General features: G+C 42.0%; 1 protein-coding gene across 1 annotated transcript in view; it reads right to left on the minus strand.

The window, feature by feature from the left end:
* LOC108697803 (kinesin-like protein KIF18B) overlaps positions 1-21,635 on the minus strand; it is a 42,666-nt gene that overhangs the window by 4,991 nt on the left and 16,040 nt on the right. Inside the window, 7 exon segments of the mRNA XM_018228229.2 lie at positions 1,078-1,188; positions 3,158-3,752; positions 6,679-6,911; positions 7,457-7,548; positions 15,670-15,787; positions 20,505-20,602; positions 20,701-20,775. Of these exon segments, the coding sequence (XP_018083718.1) occupies positions 1,078-1,188; positions 3,158-3,752; positions 6,679-6,911; positions 7,457-7,548; positions 15,670-15,787; positions 20,505-20,602; positions 20,701-20,775 (1,322 nt within the window).

Consider the following 21,635-nt stretch of genomic DNA (forward strand, 5'->3'; position numbering starts at 1 on the left):
GCAGAAGAAACTAGGAACAAAAAAAATCAAAGGTGCTGGCAGTTACGTCCGTGGCAGTATTTTTAAAGGGGAACTAATGTGAAAATGAAGTTTCATCATACTGAAATAAGAAACTTTCTAAATTCAATCAAATAAATATTCTGTAACATTTCTGAAATAATCAAGTTTATGTTCCTTTCCTAGCAGATAAATTAGAGCTCACTCAAATAATTGATTCCAGTACAAACAAAGTAACTGCCTTTTGCATACTTTCTGCATGTAGAAAGAGAGGATTTCCGGTTGAGTAAGCTCTAAAACATCTTCTAGGCAAAAGGAGCCCCCCTATAAGATATATTAGATCTAACTGTCAATGAATATCTGACACCCAACTGCTGCACGAAGAGAGAATGAAGAGAAACAGATGTTGAGAGAGGAATAGTGAAGGTAAACTTGGTTATTTTAGAAACGGTACATTTTTTTTATTTGGTTGTATTTAGAAAGTTTCTTATTTCAGTATGCTGAAGCTTATATTAAATTTTCATTTTCACAATCATTCCCCTTTAATGATCTGTGCTAGGCTAGCAGTTAAATACATTATTTAGTTAGAATTAGGGATGCACCGAATCCACTATTTGGGATTCGGCGAATCCCCAAATCCTTGGTGAAAGATTCGTCTGAATACTGAACCAAATCCTAATTTGCATATGCAAATTAGGGTCAGGAAAGGAAAAAATTCTTCTTTTGTGACAAAATCACATGACTTCCCTACCCGCCCCTAATTTACATATGCAAAATAGGATTCAGTTCTGCCAGGCACAAGGATTTGGCCGAATCTGCTGAAAAAGGCTGAACCGAATCCTGAATTCAATGCATCCCTATTTAGAATTATACTTAAATATGAAAATGGTTTCATATACCAATTGAAAGGGAAGTATACTCCATTTATAAACATTTTTTGAGAGACATTATACATAGAATTTAACAAAGTACAGAAGTTCTTGCTGCAAACAAAATAGAATATACAAAAGCACCTAAATGTTACCAGGCTCGAGAATTCCTCAGCCGGCTGAATGACTCCTTACTGTTTCTATAGCCTACCTGCTGGATTGCCTTCTCTTGTGCGAGTAGGATTTGGCTGCAGACGCCATCTGATTCGCATTCATGTGTTTTACAGAGAGGCCCTTCATGGTGAACACGGCAACATCAGAGCTGGGAAATGCAAACAATTGAGATGTAAACTCTACAATATAATCTCTCTTTCCTGTCAATTGCTGTAGTAAATTCATCCAAAAATTGCCTTGCAATAAACTAGAATGAAAGCATTTCTATGAAATGATGATGACCAGCAGTAAGAGGCTAAAATAATTATATGGTTTATATCCCCTTTACTAGAACAGCATACAGTGAACTGTAGCTTAGTGACAAGAGTAAAGGAAGAGAAAACATCATACAGGTATAGGACCGGTTATCCTGAATGCCCTGACCTGGAGTTTTCCGGATAGTGGATCTTTCCATAATTTAAATCTTCATACTTTAAAGGAGCAGGAAAGGCTAAAATGAAGTAAGCTTTAACAGAAAGGTCTATTTAAATACACCAGTAAACCTTTAAAGTAATTCTGCTCTGAGTCCTCTGTCAAAAGAAACAGCATTTCTTTCCTTCTATTGTGTACTCATGGGCTTCTGTATCAGACTTCCTGTTTTCAGTTTAAACCTCCAGGGCTAGGGCTTGAGCATGCTCAGTTTGCTCCTCTCTCACTCTCCCCCAACCCTTTCCCCACTGCCTCCTCCCCTCTCTGCTGTAATCTGAGCCCAGAGCTATGAGTGAGCAGGGAGCGACTCAGGCAGGAAGTGATGTCATGCCAAGCTAGTATGGCAGCTGCTATCCTAAACAAACAGAAAGAGTTTCTAGAGCGATTTACTCAGGTATGGTAAAGCTTTCTACAGAATAAATATAGTGTTATAGCTTGCGCTGTTGTGGTTATTCTATTGGCAATAAACTGCTTTGGTAGCTTTCCTTCTCTTTTAAAGGAATTGTTCAGTGTAAAAATAAAAACTGGGTAAATAGATAGGCTGTGCAAGGCTGGAGTGATTTGATGTATAACTTGTCAGTCAGAACCCAACTTCCTGCTTTTCAGCTCTCTTGGTTAACACTGGCTGGTTACCCTGGTTACCAGGCAGTAACCAATCAGAGACTTGAGGGGGGCCACATGGGTCATATCTGTTGCTTTTGAATCTGAGCTGAATGCTGAGGGTCAATTACAAACTCACTGTACCATGTGGCCCCCCTTCAAGTCGCTGACTAACTCAGAGTTATAGACCTGAAAAGCAGGAAGTTGGATTCTGCTGTTTTATTAGACATCTGTTCACTCCAGCCTTTATATATTAAATTTTTGGCTAACTAACTATATTAGAAACATTTTTTATTTTGCACAGCCTATCTATTTACACAGTTTTTATTTTCACACTGAACTATTCCTTTAAAGGAGAAGGAAAGGTTAAAACTAAGTAAGCCTTATCAGAAAGGTCCCCCTAAATATACCAGTAAAACCCCAAAGTAGTGCTGCTCTGAGTCCCCTGTCAAAAGAAACACGGCATTTCTTTCCTTCTATTGTGTACACATGGGCTTCTGTATCAGACTTCCTGCCTTCAGCTTAAACCTCATTGCCCTGGGCAAGAGCATGCTCAGTTTGCTCCTCTCCCCCCACCCCTCCCTTCTCTACTGTAATCTGAGCCCAGAGCAGGGAGAGACTCAAGCAGGAAGTGATGTCACACCATGTTAATACTGCAGCTCCTATCCTAACAAACAGAGAGCTTCTAGAGCTTTTTACTCAGGTATGGTAAAACATTCTACAGAATAAATATAGCATTCTAGCTTGCTCTATTGCAGCTAATCTATTGGCAATAAAATGCCTCTAAAAATAAAATGCCTTTAAGTCTACTAGAAAATCATGTAAGCATTAAATAAATCCAATATGCTGGTCTTGCCTCTAATAAGGATAAATTATATCTTAGTTGGGATCAAGGACAAGGTACGATTTTATTATTACAGAGAAAAAGGAAATATTTTTAAAAGTTTGGATTATTTGGATAAAATGGGTAACGGGTTTCCGGATAACAGATCCCAAACCTGTAACAATAATGAGACATGCAGAGATAGTTCTGCACTTTAGGGACCAACCTTTTTCCAAAATTGTTGTCGATGTTGTGAATTGGCACATTTTCCCAGCCAGGAAAGTCTGAGGTTCCGAAATTCACCGTTTTGTCCAGCTTCGATATGAAGCATCCCTCCTCAGACAAATCAAATGTTGTATTTAGATCCCTTGGCACCAGGGCTGATGCAGGGACAGAGGCACAGTTTTGTATGGCAGAGATTCCCAAAGGCACGCGACTTCTGGTGACTGTGTGTGACTGTATATTTGCAGTCTGGGTTACTTGTTTAGGGGTGCAGTCAGAAGAGGGCTGGACATTGCTGTCATTTGTATTGCGGGGCAGCAAATTTAAACTGGATCTCAGGGAGAATCTGCATTTACTGGGGATTGAGGATTTTCTGGGTCTTTTAACTTGGACTTCCGGTGTGCTGGGGATCACTGCCAAAATGGCTCTGGTTGGAGTGTTTGCTGCTTCTCTTCTTCTTTTCACTGGTACAACTGGGCTTTGGAGTGAGGGACTATTGTCTGGAAGAATGTCCCCTCTGTTTCGTTTACCTGGTTTCCTTTTCCTGGTAGGAGGGACTGGGTCTTCTATGGTCTTCTCTTTAATATCCAGAACAACATCTGGAAAAAAAAAACCACATACCAGGAACAGAGATATAAATGGCACTATAAAACAAATATTTAAAGGGGTTGTTCACCTTTGAGATAACTCAGAATGATGCAGAGAGAGTGATATTCTGAGGTTTTTGAGTTATTTAGCTTTTTATTCAGCAGCCTTCAATTTGCATTTTAAGCAATCTGGGAACTAGGGCCCAAATTCCCCTAGCAACCATGCATTGATTTGAATAAGAGACTGGAATATGAATAGGAGAGGCCTGAATAGAAGGATCAGTAATAAGCAATAACAATACATTTGTAGCCTTACAGAGCATTTGTTTTTTTAGAAGGGGACATCTTTTTTTCTAAATATAATTTTTTATTAAGGAACGATTAAAGGGATTCTTCCCATTTGCAATGGCTAACTACAGTTAATATGCCTTTGCTCAGTAAAAGGTGTCAAGTAAAAGGCACAATCCTACTAATAAGTTCCAGAAAGTAATTCAGCACGGTCTACCAGCAATGCTGTTTGTGGTAAACATTTAAATAACTTAAAGGAGCTCTAACACCAAAAAAGTGCTTTGAAGCAACGAAAAACAATGTAATGTTGAACTGCACTGGTACAACCGGTGTATTTGTTTTAGATACTCTACAATAGTTTTAAATTAAACAACGGTGCAGCAATTCAAGCCCAGGATACACAGAAGATAACCGATAAGTACTACTATAGTTTATATCAGTGTTCCCCAACCAGTAGCTCGTGAGCAACATGTTGCTCTCCAACCCATTGAATGTTGCTCTCAGTGTCCTCAAAGCAAGTGCTTATTTTTGAATTCCAGGATCGGAATCAAGTTTTAATTGCATAAAAACAAAGTATAGTGCCAAGTAGAGCCTTCTGTAAGCTGCCAGTCCACATAGGAGCTACCAAATATCCAATTACAGTCCTTATTTGGTACCCCAAGGGATTTTTTCATGCTTGTGTTGCTCCCCAAATCCTTTTACATTTGAATGTGGCTCACAGGTAAAAAAAGGTTGGGGACCCCTGGTTTATATAAACAAGCTGCTGTGTAGCCATGGGGGCAGGCACAGGTTACACAACAGATAACAGATAATCTCTATATTATACAATGGGATTCTTCAGAAATCTGTTATCTACTGTGTATCCTGTGCCTTTTATCCTTTTCAGTTTTGAATGGCTGCCCCCATGGCTACACAGCAACTTGTTTATATAAACTATAGTAGAACTTATCTGTTATCTACTGTGTATCCTGTGCTTGAATGGCTGCCCCATGGCTACACAGCAGCTTGTTTATATAAACTATAGTAGTACTCATCTGTTATCTACTGTGTATCCTGTGCTTCAATGGCTGCCCCCATGGCTACACAGCAGCTTGTTTATATAAACTATAGTAGTACTTATCTGTAATCTACTGTGTATCCTGTGCTTGAATGGCTGCACCGTTGGCTACACAGCAGCTTGTTTATATAAATTATAGTAGTGTTTCTGAAGCAAACCAGGGCAGGGCAACAGTAAATTATATTGTCATTCCTTTAAAAAAACACTTCATTTTTGGTGTTCCTGTTCCTTTAAAGGGACTCTCTCCTCGTGCAACATGAGTGCAATTTATAGGGCTTGAGCTGAACACATATTTTGCCTTTTGTTTTAATCATGAAAGATCTATGGTTTTTGTTATTTCTTGAGCTAAGGTAGACTGAAGCTACCCCATGTTTGGTCCTTGCGAGCTAGATTAGATTATAAATGCATAGATAACGCCCTGCATAATGAATTCTTTTTTTTATTATTATTAAAACAAGAGGCAAAAAGCAGGACAAGCAATATTTATTGCATGTATGTTAAACAAATTGGCAAATGTCCCTTTAAAACATCATGGTGGCTCATGTTTTACAGGCAATTGCGACCTACAGTTAATATGCCTTTGCTAATTTATATCTTGGACCTTTATGGAATGAGCAGTTTGTGTAAAGTAGGGATGCACCGAATCCAGGATTTGTTTCTGGACTCTGCCTTTTTCAGCATGATTCACATAAAACCAAGTGCCTGGATCAAACAAATCTGAATCCTTAAAATCACGCAACTTTGTCACTCGAACAAAGGTCCTTACCCGGGTTCAGGATTTAGTCAAAATAGTGGATTTGGTTCATCCCTATGGCATGTTAAGACTAGAACTTTAAAGCCACTGCATTTGGACTGAGGATCACTGCAGACAGTGATTCCAAAGATCACTGCAGTGGCAGGTTTTGATTATGTGTCATTCTATATATCAAGGAGCTAGATTACATGTAGATTTTATTTCTAAATTACACTGTTTATACTGTAAATAATTCAGTCTAACAATATAAAATTTCATTCCTGAACCAGCAAGTGTATTTTTTTTTGTTGTAATATTGGTGTGTAGGTGCATCTCAGGTCATTTTGCCTGGTCATGTGCTTTCAGAAAGAGCCAGCACTTTAGGATTAAACTGCTTTCTGGCAGGCTGTTGTTTCTCCTACTCAATGTAACTGACTGTGTCCCAGTGAGACCTAGATTTTACTATTGAGTGCTGTTCTTAGATCTACCAGGCAGCTGTTATCTTGTATCAGGGAGCTGCTATCTGGTTACCTTCCCATTGTTCTGTTGTTAGGCTGCTGGGGGGGGGAAAGGGGGGGGGGGTGATATCACTCCCACTTGCAGTCGAGCAGTAAAGAGTGACTGGAGTTTATCAGAGCACAAGTCACATGACTAGGGGCAGCTGGGAAACCGTCTAGCCCCATGTCAGATTTCAAAATTAAATATAAAAAAAGCTGTTTGCTCTTTTAAGAAACGGATTTCAGTGCAGAAGCACTATTAACTGATGCGTTTGGAAAAAACATCTTTTCAAATGACAGTATCCCTTTAAAAACAAGACATTGCAGTCTTTCAACTTAAAACACAAGACAACTGAGCCCCACCTTCTACTAATGGACTCTGAGGGACCTCTTCTTTTTGCTTCTCATGGGTTTCCATTTCACATTCCTCTGTCTTCCGTTCTTTCTCAGTGACCTTTTCGGCTGTTGCCTTCTGTCCTCCCAGGGCTAAATATTCCAGTTGTCTCAGCTCATCCTCTAGTTCTGGAGTCTGAAGGCCAGCACGCTTCAGAATTTCACACTGCTTCCACACAAAGTTCAACAGAGAAGTGACCAGCCTGGAACAAAGTGCTATTGCAATGAAATGGATAAAGGCTATAAAAACACCTAAAAAAAAACTTGCAGACAGTGAGCTCTTCTATAAACGGACAAATATAAAGCTCTAGTCTAACCCAATACAGAGTGTTATCCTAATGGGTTCATCTATTTGACAATTACAGGTGACCCTTTGCTATCCATGTATTAAAACTTTAATGGAAGATGACCCATGCTATAAAAAGGTATACATTTCTTTTTACAGCTGCATGTGAAGATCTCTAGTTAGTCATTATTTTAATTGCTTATATATTAAGGCCTAGGTATATATTTCTCCTCTCTAAATGCATAATTAGATTATCTGGAGGAGCGAGGAAGATCTGCCTTGCAGACCTGAAGAAGCTCGGGTCCACTTTCCACCCCAGAGTATTATGTATAGTGAGCTCCACGTGTCAGTGTTCAGGGATGCATACCCCAAAATGATTGTTTCTTTCCAAGACTAACTCTGTAAATGTAATAAAGGTACAACAACAGCCATTGTAGAAACCACACCACGAGTAGCACTTACCTCTCTGCAGCATTATCTTTTAAGGCTTCATGAAGACAAGGATTGTTCTTAAGGTTTTCTCCTTCTAGACTGCGGTTTAGTGGTGTTTGGTCCTAAAATAAGTTAAAGTGGACCTGTCACCTACAATTAAAAAACAGGATTTTTTATACTTACCGTTAAATCTGTTTCTCTGTGATCAATAGGGGGACACAGGGACGATGGGGTTAAGCTCCACCCTCCAGGAGGCAGGACACTTACTAATAAAATTGTGGGCGTGCCTAACTGGCTTAACCCCCACACTCCAGCTTATCCAATCAGTTTGTCACAAAAAGTGCTGTAACAAGATATCGTAATAAACAAAATAATAATTACCCACGTAGAAGGTAAATCAGGGAATTATCCCGTAATAACCAATTGGTTAACAACAAAAGAAATCATTAGGGCGGGCCGCCCTGTGTCCCCCTATTGATCACAGAGAAACAGATTTAACGGTAAGTATAAAAAATCCTGTTTTCTCTGTCATCATAGGGGGACACAGGGACGATGGGGACTTAACAAAGCAGCCCCCAAAACAGCAGGGCGGGAAAACGAAATAATCATTACTTCAGCACAGAATGCAGCACCTTGCGCCCAAAAGATGCTTCAGCTGAAGAAAAAATATCAACTTTATAGAATTTTGAAAAAGTATGTACAGAGGACCAGGTAGCCGCCCTGCAAATCTGGTCCAATGAGGCCGAATTACGCCAAGCCCAGGAAGCTCCGATTGCTCTTGTAGAATGAGCTCGAATTCCCTCCGGTGGAATCTTCCCTTTGGCCATGTATGCCTGTCTGATGGTCTCCTTGATCCATCTAGAAATGGTAGCTTTAGATGCAGGATGACCCTTCCTGGGCCCTGATGGTAATACGAAGAGAGTTTGAGACCGTCGAAAAGACCTTGATTTTTCAATATACCATCGTAAGGCTCTAACTACATCTAAGTTGTGTAGCCGACGTTCCTTATCATTCTTTGGTTCCGGACAGAGAGAGGGAACAACAATGTCTTGGTTGATGTGAAATGACGAGACCACCTTAGGAAGGAAAGACGGAACTGTGCGTAGGACTGCCTTATCCTTGTGGAACACTAGAAAAGATGGATCTGCCGATAGTGCACTCAGTTCTGACACTCTTCTAGTGGATGTAATTGCCATTAAGAACACTACCTTCCAGGTAAGCCAAGTATCTGAAATAGATCCCATCGGTTCGAATGGTGGATCCAGAAGGGCTTCAAGAACAACATTCAAATCCCATGCTGGAACTGGAGGCTGATATGGAGGAACTATATGTGCCACTCCTTGTAGAAAAGTGCGTACTGTATCATTCAAGGCTAGTTTGGACTGAAATAGGATTGACAGAGCTGATACTTGTACTTTCAGAGAGCTGAGTTTTAGACCTCGCCTGAGCCCGCGCTGCAGGAAAGACAGAACTCTCGGAATGCTAAGCTTGTGAAAGGATAGATTGAACTCCTCGCACCAACTCCGATAGGATTGCCAGACTCTGTAGTATGATTTTGAAGATGAAGACTTACGAGCTCTCAATAATGTGGCAATAACTTCTTCTGTTAACCCTTGTCTTCGCCAGATGTCTGCCTCAACAGCCATCCCGTCAAAGCGAACAACCCTGGGTTGTGATGTGCCACGGGCCCTTGGAACAGAAGGTCCGGCCTGTTCTCGAGACGTATCGGTTGTGCTATTGACATTTCCTGAAGGTCGTAAAACCAAGTCCTCCGAGGCCAGTAAGGAGCCACCACAATTACCGTGATGTCTGACTGTCTGATCTTCTTGAGGACTCGTGGAAGCATGGGTAGCGGAGGGAATATGTACGCTAGACTGAACTGCCACTTCTGTGTCATGGCATCGACCCCTGCTGCCAGTCTCTCTCGGTAACGAGCAAAGAATCGAGGCACCTTTGTGTTGTTTCTTGACGCCATTAGATCGACCTGTGGTTGTCCCCAATGGAGTACTAGTTTTGCAAACACTTCTGGGTGAAGTTCCCATTCTCCCGGATCTAGACGAATTCTGCTGAGGTAATCTGCTTTGGTGTTTAGAACTCCTGGGATATGGATCGCGGACAGCTGTACTTCGTTGGTTTCTGCCCAACTGAGAATTTGTTGAGCTTCCAACAGCGCCGCTTTGCTGCGAGTACCTCCCTGGCGATTTATGTACGCCACTGCGGTAGCATTGTCGCTCTGTAATCGAACCGGACTTGCTTGTAATAACTCTGTCCATTCGGCCAGAGCTAGTCTTATTGCCCTTAGCTCTAAGATGTTGATTGGAAGTTTGGACTCCCTTGGAGACCATTGACCTTGGGCAGACAAGTTGTCCCAGGTTGCTCCCCAACCCCTCAGACTGGCATCTGTGGAAATTATCTTCCAATCTTGCGTCGCCCAGGATTGACCCTTGGAGAGATTGGTCGGTCGCAGCCACCACTGGATGGCTACTCTTGTCGACTGAGATAGATTGAGCTTGCGAGTGAGAGCTCCCCCTCTCCATGACGTTAGAATGTTCGCTTGCAATGGTCGTAAGTGAATCTGTGCAAATGGAACGGCTTCTATGGTAGCAACCATGAGTCCCAGTACTCTCATTCCTAGATGAACAGTTGGACTCTGATCTCGGAGGAGTAGACGGACTTGCTTCATGACCTTCATTTGCTTGTCCAACGGAAGATGCACCATTTGTGTAATGGTATTGAACTCGAGACCCAGGAATGTCATGTGATGACTGGGTCGCAAATTGGACTTCGACCAATTTATGGTCCAGCCAAAATTCTGCAGAAGACTGATTGCCTTGCTCCGATCTTCCTCTGCCTTTTCCTCTGATCTGGCTTTGAGAAGCAGATCGTCCAGATAAGGAGTGACTGAAATCCCTTGCAGACGTAACGCCGCCGCCGATACTGCCATTAGTTTTGTGAACACTCTGGGGGCTGAAGAGAGTCCGAATGGCAGAGCCACAAACTGGTAGTGTTGGTTCCTGAATGCGAATCGAAGGAAAGAGTGATGCGGCGGCCAGATTGGTACATGGAGGTACGCATCTCTGATATCGATAGACATCAGCAGTTGATTTTTCTCCATCCCTCTTATCACTGATCTCAGAGTCTCCATTTTGAATCGTACTGATCTGACGAACTTGTTCAGCTGTTTGAGATCTAGTACCGGCCTGAAGGAACCGTTTTTCTTTGGCACAATGAAAATGTTGGAATAGAATCCGGAAAATCTCTCTGAATGTGGCACTGGAACAATCACTCCAGTTTGTTCTAAATTTGTGATGCAATTTAGAAATGCAGCAGCTTTGTCTGGATCTACAGGAACCCTGGACATGATGAATCTTTTGCCAGGAACGGTTGAGAAATCTATGTGGTAACCTTCGGAAATAATTTCGTTCACCCACATGTCTGACGCATGGTTGATCCACACCTCCCGGAATTGGAGTAACTTGCCCCCAATACGTTCCCCCGACTCCGGAAGGGGTACCCCGTCAGGCTGAAGAAGACTTATCTGCTGCGGGCTTGGTAACCTGTCGATTGGTCTTCCAATGCGTGCGACTTTTGTCGTTTGTTTTGGCTCGAAAGTGTGACCGCTGTGGTGAATTGTTTCTTCGTGTGTATCGTCTACTTGAGCCACGAAAAAACCTTCCCCGTCTGGTGGAAGTAGTTGTTTTACTTTTGGCCTGCGGAAGAAAGGTGCTTTTTCCTCCCGTCGCCTGCGAAATAATTTTTTCGAGCTCTTCACCAAACAGGCGCTGTCCCTTGAATGGAAGAGATGTCAAAGACTTCTTAGAACTCAGATCTGCTGACCAATTTTTCAGCCACAATGTTCTACGTGCTGCAACAGAAAGAGCGGAAGTACGTGCCGTGACTTGAACTGTGTCTAGTGCGGAGTCGCACAAATAAGCCGATGCCTCTGCTATCGCATTGGCTGATGATAACAGATCGGATCTGGAAACTGCATTCTGGATGTCCTTGACAAGTGATTCGGACCACGCTTGTATTGCTCTGGCCACCCAAGCCGAAGCCAGGCATGGGCGAAGAGCTGACCCAGACGAAGAATAAATCGACCTAAGAAAACCTTCCAATCTTCGGTCAGATGGGTCTTTGAAGGATGCCGCATCTGTGACTGGCAATGTAGTGGACTTGGCCAATCTTGATACAGGTGCATCAACTGCTGGGGGATTAGTCCACTTTTCTATCAGATCTTTCGAAAATGGATAAGACTTAGAAAATTTCCTAGTCGTCTGAAACTTTCTTTCTGGAACACTCCACTCTTCTTGTATTATGTGAAGAAGATGCTCATGAGAAGGAAAACAAACTTCGGATTTCTGCTTCCTCTTGAATAACCCCAAATCATCCTGGGATTTGGGCGTTTGTGATATATTCAACACATCCATAACACCCTTAATAATACCCTCCACATCATGCTGACTATCATGATCTCTGTGATCCTCCACAGTTTCTTCCTCCTCCCCAGACGAAACTTCAGAAGGAAGTAATTCTCCCTCAGATTGTGAGGATGCCTGCTCAGCTGCAGATTCGTCAGACAAACAATGAACAGACGTAGTAGGCACTTTAGTTTCTTCAGACCGCTTTCGCTTGGAGCTAGTCTTTTGATCAAGTCTGGCTAACATTCTTCCTAAATTGTCAGCAATAGAGGGAAGACCCTGCAAGGAAGCAAGGGACTGTGTTAAATGAATGGCCCACAATGGTGCTGGCACATCAGCATCTGAGCTGAGCCCCTGACCTTGAGAAATACTCTCCCTTGAAGGATTCTCTGGCTGAGCCGCTGGTGGACTTGAAACATCTTCTGAAATGAGCGCTGTACTCTGCCCCACTAAACAGGACTTACAGAGCGGCTCCCCCTGCCCTCGAGGCAGCTTAACATTGCAATTGGCACAGGCAAAAAATTTAATCTGCGCTGTTTTGGCAGCCTTCCCCCCCGCCCTCGTGAACAACCCCTCTGACCTACCTTCTGCCATGGAGGAATGAATAAGCGGAGTGTGGGGTAAGCTTATCGCTTACAACAGCTGCAGAACGTGCAGGAGCGGAAAAATGAACCGCTCGGTGCGCAGCAGAGTGACGGACTGCGCAAAATGGCCGCTGGAACGCATACGCGTCATGCGTTCCAGCGCAGCGTGACTCCGTCTCCTCCTCCCCCAGCCGTCTCCCCCCAGACAGCGCAACGGACGCGCTGGGGGAACGGAGATGAGCGCACAGTGTAATCCAAGCCCGGGCTCTGCTGGAGTTCATGTGCTGAGTGCTGAAAGGTCAGTAACGAGAGGAAGATAGAGAGAAAGGGAGACTTCCGCTTAACAACCTAGGGGGGAAGGCTGCCAGGCCAGTAATGTGAGGTGAGCTGTTATACCCAAGGTAGATTTACTCACCTCGTGCTCATCCGGCCAGACCATCTGTTATCGACCCAACTTAACAGGAATATGCCTGGGTGGTCGTTATAGCCTATGGCGGCTAGGAATGACCCCGGTGAGCGGAAATACTGGGACTGTACTAAGAGCAAATATAGGCTGCCCAGAGTAAGAACCCAGGAAGAAAATAGTCCATGTCGCTGGACGTCCATCCTCCTGGTAGCAGGACACTTAAAAAACTGATTGGATAAGCTGGAGTGTGGGGGTTAAGCCAGTTAGGCACGCCCACAATTTTATTAGTAAGTGTCCTGCCTCCTGGAGGGTGGAGCTTAACCCCATCGTCCCTGTGTCCCCCTATGATGACAGAGAAAACTGTATAACAAAAGTCGCTTGCAAATTAAACATGGAACCCATATTGTTTTTTTCAATAAAGCATCCATACCTGTTATAAAGGCGTTTAAATGTCTGAGCGGTCAATCAAATATTACCTGCCCTGCCTCTATGCCTGAGGCATAGAGGTGGGGTAGTCATTTACTTTCACTTTGCATTCAGCACTTCCTACATGTCACTGCTCTCCCCACACTCATAATTGATAAGGGCGATGTGTATGCATTAGGTCCTCCATTCGGGCGCACACACAAGATTTTTGGGTGATACACTTAAAGGCATACTGTCATGGGAAAAAACATTTTTTTCAAAATGAATCAGTTAATAGTGCTACTCCGGCAGAATTCTGCACTGAAATCCATTTCACAAAAGAGCAAACAGATTTTTTTATATTCAGTTTTGAAATCTGACATGGGGCTAGACATTTTGTCAATTTCCCAGCTGCCCCATGTCATGTGACTTGTGCCTGCACTTTAGGAGAGACATGCTTTCTTGCAGGCTGCTGTTTTTCCTTCTCAATGTAACTGAATGTGTCTCAGTGGGACATGAGTTTTCAATATTGAGTGCTGTTCTTAGATCTACCAGGCAGCTGTTATCTTGTGTTAGGGAGCTGTTATCTGGTTACCTTCCCATTGTTCTTTTGTTTGGCTGATGGGGGGAAAAGGGAGGGGGTGATACGCTAACTTGCAGTACAGCAGTAAAGAGTGACTGAAGTTTATCAGAGCACAAGTCACATGACTTGGAGCAGCTGGGAAATTGACAATATGTCTAGCCCCATGTCAGAATTCAAAATTGAATATAAAAAAAAATCTGTTTTCTCTTTTGATAAATGGATTTCAGTGCAGAATTCTGCTGGAGCAGCACTATTAACTGATGCATTTTGAAAAAATTTTTTTTTTCCTATGACAGTATCCCTTTAATAACAGTGTCCACAAAATGGCTCCTGCCTGCATGTTGTAATTGTTTAATTCCAAGACTGAAGGAAACAAAATGTAAATAATAAATGTAGTGTGTGTAAGTTTTATTTTGCTCAACTAACATGATAAAAAAACTATTTGGAATTATTTCTTAGGGTGACCGGTCCCCTTTTAAAGAGAGACTACCGTATATACTCGAGTATAAGCCGACCCGAGTATAAGCCGAGGTACCTAATTTTACCTACGAAAACTGGGAAAACTTATTTACTCTAGCATAAGCCTAGACACAACTACAGCCCTGTCTCCCAGCAGCGCACATTCTGCCAAAGCGACCCCCCCAGCGATCAAACCGGACTTCTTTGCAAAGTTGATGGTGACAGAGAATTGCCAAACGGATTATTGTGTGCATTGTCCCACTGTCCCACTACCATGTGCAGAGGGTGCTGTTTGATATTGCCATCACTGTTAATCCTTCATATAACCAACAGAGGGCGCTGTGTGATATTGCCATCACTGTTAATCCTTCATATAACCAACAGAGGGCGCTGTGTGATATTGCCATCACTGTTATTCTTTCATATAACCAACAGAGGGCGCTGTGTGATATTGCCATCACTGTTAATCCTTCATATAACCAACAGAGGGCGCTGTGTGATATTGCAGTCACTGTTAATCCTTCATATAACCAACAGAGGGCGTGGTGTGATATTGCAGTCACTGTTAATCTTTCGTATAACCAACAGAGGGCGCTGTGTGATATTGCAGTCACTGTTAATCTTTCATATAACCAACAGATGGCGCTGTGTGATATTACAGTCACTGTTATTCTTTCATATAACCAACAGAGGGTGCTGTGTGATATTGCAGTCACTGTTATTCTTTAATATAACCAACAGTGGGCACTGTTATTCTTTCATACAACCAACAGTGGGCGCACGGTTATTCTTTCATACAACCAACAGATGGCGCTGTGTGATATTGCAGTCACTGTTATTCTTTCATATAACCAACAGAGGGCGCACTGATATTCTTTCATATAACCAACAGGGCATTGTGGGATATTGCAGTCACTCCCCAAATGTACTGTTGGTATAGGAATGATTAAAAGTGACTGCAATATCAGCTACTCGGGTCGGATACCGCTGACCCGAGTATAAGCCGAGGTAGACTTTTTCAGCACATTTTGGATGCTGAAAAACTCGGCTTATACTCGGGTATATACGGTAAGTGACATTCTGCGACCGTGAAAATGCTTGTTCCCCCAGCTCCATAACCTACCCTTTTTCCTTACCCTCTGATCCAGGATTTTCAATGGAGACGCATTTTCAGGACATATGTTGCCCACAATCGTGCATAAATAATCGAGGGCAAGACTGCCATAAAAGAGGTGTGACTGGTACAGGTTAAAAACATGTGTACGTTATAGGGGGATGATATTGGAAGTGTGTAGTTATATCACTTTGGAAAAATTTGGAAATAGTTGTACATCTTTTCTCCTGCTTCAGACAACAGAGCCTGGGGAACATGAACATTTCTCATTTACCCATTCCCTGTGGTTATTCTTGGCAGGCTGGCAATCCTGACTCTGGCAAGACAACGTGCTTAGTCTATGGACTTCGGATCCCTGTTCCGGACTTCTGAGGTCAGAGTGTTCTTCCAGCCTGTGGGACAGCACCAAATAAAAGAAAGTTGGAGAAATGAAAAGAGTGTATTTTCCCAAGTTAATGCTTGGAGAACCGGACAGCAACACGCTATTGGGTATAATAAAATGGTTTGTAAAGTGCTTTATAATGCGGAAAAGCCCTAGAGCAGATGTTCTGACATTAGCATTGGCAGCAGTAAGAGTTGTTGCCCTGTTCCAAGGTGACGATAAAAATAAAATTTTGGGGTAAAACACTGATACTACACCAGTTTTCAAAACACATATGAAACAGAAATAAAACAGATATGAAACAGAAATGGAAACATTTCAAAAAGCAATTTGCCCTTTCAATGGGCAAAAAAGGCAATATGTTCAGGTACCTATGGTGAACCCTATTATTCGGATATAATACACAAAAGCCATGAATATCTTGTAAATTAAAACCTTATAAACGGTGAGTTCTGATGTCATCAGTTATAAACGGTGAGTTCTGATGTAATTTCTGTCACATGACTTGCTGAAATTTGTGTATTATAATAAATAAAGTACCCCCAGTTGCAAAATATGAGGATATTAGAAGTTACCTCGGAGTTCCATGACCTGTATAAAAACACTCGGCCTTCGGTCTCGTGTTTTTATATGGTCATGAAACTCCTCGGTAACTTATAATATCCTTATATTTTACAAGAGGGGCTACTTTATTCACTATATATTAAGAGGAACGGTACCATTGTCATGTCTGGCACAACACTTAAAGGGGTTGTTCACCTTCAAACACTTTTTTCAGTTCAGTTGGTTTCCGATTGTTCCCCAGAAATAAAGACTTTTTCCAATGACTTCCTATTTGTGATGGTTTTTCTCATATTGAAGTGTAGTTTCATGTTTCACCTTCTGAGGGTAGGGACACACTGGGCGATTTGGGGAGATTTAGTCGCCTGGCGACTAATCGCCGCGACTTTCCACAACCAATCTTCCCCGAATGCCTCCCCTCACTCTGCGCCTGGATAAAATGAAAAATCGCCTGCGCTAATCACACGCGGCGATTTGTTTTCCAAAGTCGCCCGAAGTTTCCTCGTGAGGCAACTTCGGGCGATTTTGGAAAACGAATCCCCAAATCGCCCAGTGTGTCCCTACCCTAAAGCAGCTCTGGGGGATTTAGTTGATAAATTTGTTATTTGTCCCTGCTGAGCAGAATCCCTGAGTTTCATTAAAGGTAGATGTCAGAATTGATACAATAGTTGCTGATGTTCCACAGATACTGATACTATGGATCCACTAATTGTATCAACTCAATGTAGTAAACTGTAAAAGTTCAGAATCTGCTCCTGGATCACTAAGCTGCCAGACTGAAACAATCGATATAAAAACATTCAACTATAAACTTAATTTTTGGGAAAATTGTAATAAATAAAAAAGATAGAAAGCAATTGAAAAAAGTCTTTTTGTTTATGGTGAACAATCTAAAAACAACTGAATTGAAAAAAAAGTGTTTGGAAGGTGAACAACCCCTTTAAATGGGTAGTTTACGAGCTTTTAACATGATGCAAACAATTTTGCAGTTAGATTTTTTGTGATTAGTGAATTAGTTAGCTTTTTTTCAGCAGGTTTCCAGTGTAGATTTTAAGTAGCAATCTGGTTGCAACCCTATTTACCCTAGCAACCATACGAGATTAGGTGACGGAAAGGTCAGTTTCTGAATAGAAACCTAAGCAATAATATTGCAGCCTTGTGTAGCAATAGCTATAAAAAGTTGCTAAGAACAGGATTTTTTAGAGCTAAAAATTATAGGTGAACTACTCCTTAAAGGAGAACTAAATGTTGCACATTATGTTTTGTGCTTCTGTACCAGCCCAAGGCAACCACAGCCCTTTAGCAGTAAAGATCTGTGTCTCCAAAGATGCCCCAGTAGCTCCCCATCTTCTTTTCTGCTGATTCACTGCACATGCTCTGTGCTGCTGTCACTTACTGAGCTTAGGGACCCACTCACAATATACAGTACACATAGAATAGAAATGTCACAATATAAGGCTGATTAGTAATTAATACAGATAATTACTACATGGAGCACAGAAACCAGTGCAATTAGCATCAGAATTTAATAATCAGCAAACCTGTAGCATCAGCTTATATTACAGCCAGGGAAGCTCATTTTCTGCTGGATAATTAGTGACGAGCCCTAAGCTTAGCTTCTCAACAGCCAATCAGAGCCCACTGAGCATGTGAGTGTCACAGACACTTTCCAAGATGGTGACCCCCTGTGACAAGTTTGAAGTCCTGGATCATTGCTGCTATTGACAAGCTGAAACTTTAGCCTCGTGCAATAAGTTCACTATATAAAATATGGCAGTTTTTTTAGCCATTCATTTTTAGTGTTTAGTTCTCCTTTAACAGAAAAGGGGCCAAACCCTACAAGCCTGGAATTAGATACAGAACTGCCAATTTGGCTTTATAAAAGTCACAGTATCACGTTCATTCAGCTAAATACCAGATATATTAAGGGGAAAATGCCTCCTTTTTGGCATCAGCTCATTTAGTTTGACTTATGTAAAAAAAAAAAAAATAATAAAATAAAGGTGCGTGAACACTGTCAACTCTGAAAACGTTTGATTTTCAGGTAATTGGCAGGTCAGACATCGCACCACTGTAACGTATAGAAAGTACTGTTTGCGCGGCAAGGTCTGGGATAGGAGCAAAAGAAATCCGTTACTCGCAGAAGGCACGCAATAAACTCACACATTCATTCAATAAACTCCAAAGCCCCGGCAGGGAGAATGAAGCGTGCGGATAATATCAGAGAGAGACATGAAATAACTGGAAATGGCTGGACTTGGCAGCATGTATATAAAACGAGCATGAAAGCGGGAGGCAAAACATATTGCTCAGCTGGGATTGCGGTTTCCGTGTAAATATAACAATAAGAAAAAAAGAGAACAAAGCCTAACGTTGAGAACCCTTGTCCCCCCCCCATGTTTTTTTGTTTTTTACTTCTCGCAGACCATAATGGTGAGAAATAAAAGAGAAAAATAGACAAAGCTAAAAGGAGAGAATGTTTCCTATGCCCTGCAGCAGCCGGAGCACATGTAATGCATTTGAATTAAACTGTTCCAGACTCCCCGGGCATGTTGCTGCTGTTATAGTGAGCTGCAATGTGTTGGAAATAGAGTGCAACGTCCAGCACAAAGCTAAAGTTTTGTTTGTCAGCACAGAGTTGAGTCGACACTTGCTTTTCCATCAGCAGTGACCATTCACAAGTCATTGGATTTATACCCATTTGGCAGCCGAGGTTGTAAATACAGAAGACAGGGGTTATTGAACATATATACACGTCTATCAGTCTATACTGCTTGCACCGCAACTGTCAGTAACAGGCAGAAGAAATGGGAGGGATGGACAAGCAATACGCTAATGGGAGTCTGGGCAATTTTTAGCACCTTTACGCCCGGCTGTCTCACTCAAAAAACTACAAGACCTTTGGTTTTCGAGCTTCACACATCAGTCTCTAGACAGGACCCGATGCAGGACAGCAGATCAAATTCGTACTTGGAGAAAGAAAGCAAGAAATATCAGGTGGCAAAATGCTAAATATTACCCAGTACGTGCATATTATTTACAATAGGATAAACATGGGATTATGTTAAAGGTTTACTGTCATGGGAAAACATGTTTTTTTTTCAAAACGCATCAGTTAATAGTGCTTCTCCAGCAGAATTATGCACTTTTCTCAAAAGATCAAACATTTTTTATATTTAATTTTGAAATCTGACATGGGGCTAGACATATTGTTAGTTTCCCAGCTGCCCCCAGTCATGTGACTTGTGCTCTGATAAACTTCAGTCACTCTTTACTGCTGTACTGCAAGTTGGAGTGATATCACCCCTCTACCTTCCCCCCCAGCAGCCTAACAATAGAACAATGGGAAGGTAACCAGACAGCAGCTCCCTAACACAAGATAACAGCTGCCTGGGGATGCACCGAATCCACCATTTGGATTCAGCCGAACCCCCGAATCCTTTGCGAAAGATTCTGCTGAATACCGAACCAAATCCTAATTTGTATATGCAAATTAGGGGTGAGAAGGGGAAAACATTTTAAACTTCCTTGTTTTGTGACAAAAAGTCACCCGTTTTCCCTTCCTGTCCCTAATTTGCATATTCAAATTAGGATTCGAATTTGGTTCGGCCAGGCAGAAGGATTTTGAAAAAGGTCAAATCCCGAACCGAATCCTGGATTCGGTGCATCCCTATCTAAAACAGCACTCAATAGTAAAATCCAGGTCCCACTGAGTTACATTGAGTAGGAAAAACAACAGCCTGCCAGAAAGCAGTTCCATCCTAAAGTTCTTTCTGAAAGCACATGACCAGGCAAAATGACCTAAGATGGCTGCCTACACACCAATATTACAACTAAAAAAAAATACACTTGCTGGTCCAGGAATGAAATTTTATATTGTAGAGTGAATTATTTGCAGTGTAAACAGTGTCATTTAGAAATAAAAACTACACCATAAAAATCATGACAGAATCCCTTTAATGTTTGCTACATTTATATTAATGTAGTAAACATTCAAGTAAATGTTTTTTGTGAAAGGAGCTTTACGCCCCTTGGCTATCCCTTTACTACAGATCTGTCACTTTAGAATGGTCCCACCACTAGGGTGCCATTTCGGATGGTCCACACATCATAAAGCAGCGTGTCTTAATAGCAGCTAACAATAGGTAGAGAATAAGGAAAGGTACCTAGGGGACGTCTTGTCTTCCGGACTGTGGTTTAAAATGACATCATCAGGCTGCTCTTTCATTTTATAGAAAAGAAGCTTTGCTCTCATCTCCGCCACCTGTTTAAATCAATCAGCAACACAGTGAATTAGAATTGTCCATTCCCTTCCATGCCCAGGGTGACCATTCAGATCAGATACAGCCAAAGAGTCCTTACCTCAGCCTTCAGCTCCTCACACACAGCTGCGTATTTACTTATGTGACAATCCAGGTTGATCACGTTGCTCTTTACCTGGACGAGGCAAAAAAATAAATAAATAAAAAACCAACAATTATATATATATAGAAAAAGGAAAAACAGCTGCACTCACTTACTGGAGAAATAGCCTGGGTCATGACGATGATATATATATAGTTTAAAACAGAGGGTCAACATTTCGGTCTGTTCCTAAGACCTTTTTCAAGGTGGTGGTCTAGAAAAAGGTCTTAGGAACAGACCGTAACGTCGACCCTCTGTTTTAAACTATATATATATATATATATATATATATCATCGTCTGTTTTAAAAGGCTCCATGAGTGCACCTTAAGAGAGAGAGAGAGAGAGAGAGAGAGAGAGAGCGAGAGAGAGTGTGTGTGTGTGTCCTAATTTACATACTAAACAAGGTAACCCCAGTACTCTCAATATATAGCCCCCTGAAAAAAAATGTTCTTGCACAACTGAACTGTAACTTTCTTATAAAGACACTTGTAGTTTTGTACAAAGCATGCATAAGCGGACGGGCCCAGCCAAGGCAGTGTCCATGCCTCAGTCCTATCCCAAGTGGAAAAAATAAAGTGTTATCTTTGGGGGGGGGGACAGACCATACCTGCTTTTCTCTATTTAGCATGATCTCTTCCAAAGACACCATTATATTTTATATTTTTTGGGGAGGTGGCTCTCTCCTTAAATGCTTGCTCTCCCAACCCCCGCCTAATGCATGGACACTGCCTTGACGGGGCGCGTCATCTTATGCATGCTTTGTAAAATGGGGGTTCTACTGTCTGTTTGATCAGTTAGAAAAGACATGCAAAGATCAGACTGGTTGCTATGGGTAACTGTAGTTGTGGGGCAACTTGCATCATAAATAAGCAAGTGCACAATGCAAAGAAA

This window comes from Xenopus laevis, chromosome 7S (assembly GCF_017654675.1).
Source record: "Xenopus laevis strain J_2021 chromosome 7S, Xenopus_laevis_v10.1, whole genome shotgun sequence".
Classification (NCBI taxonomy): domain Eukaryota; kingdom Metazoa; phylum Chordata; class Amphibia; order Anura; family Pipidae; genus Xenopus; species Xenopus laevis.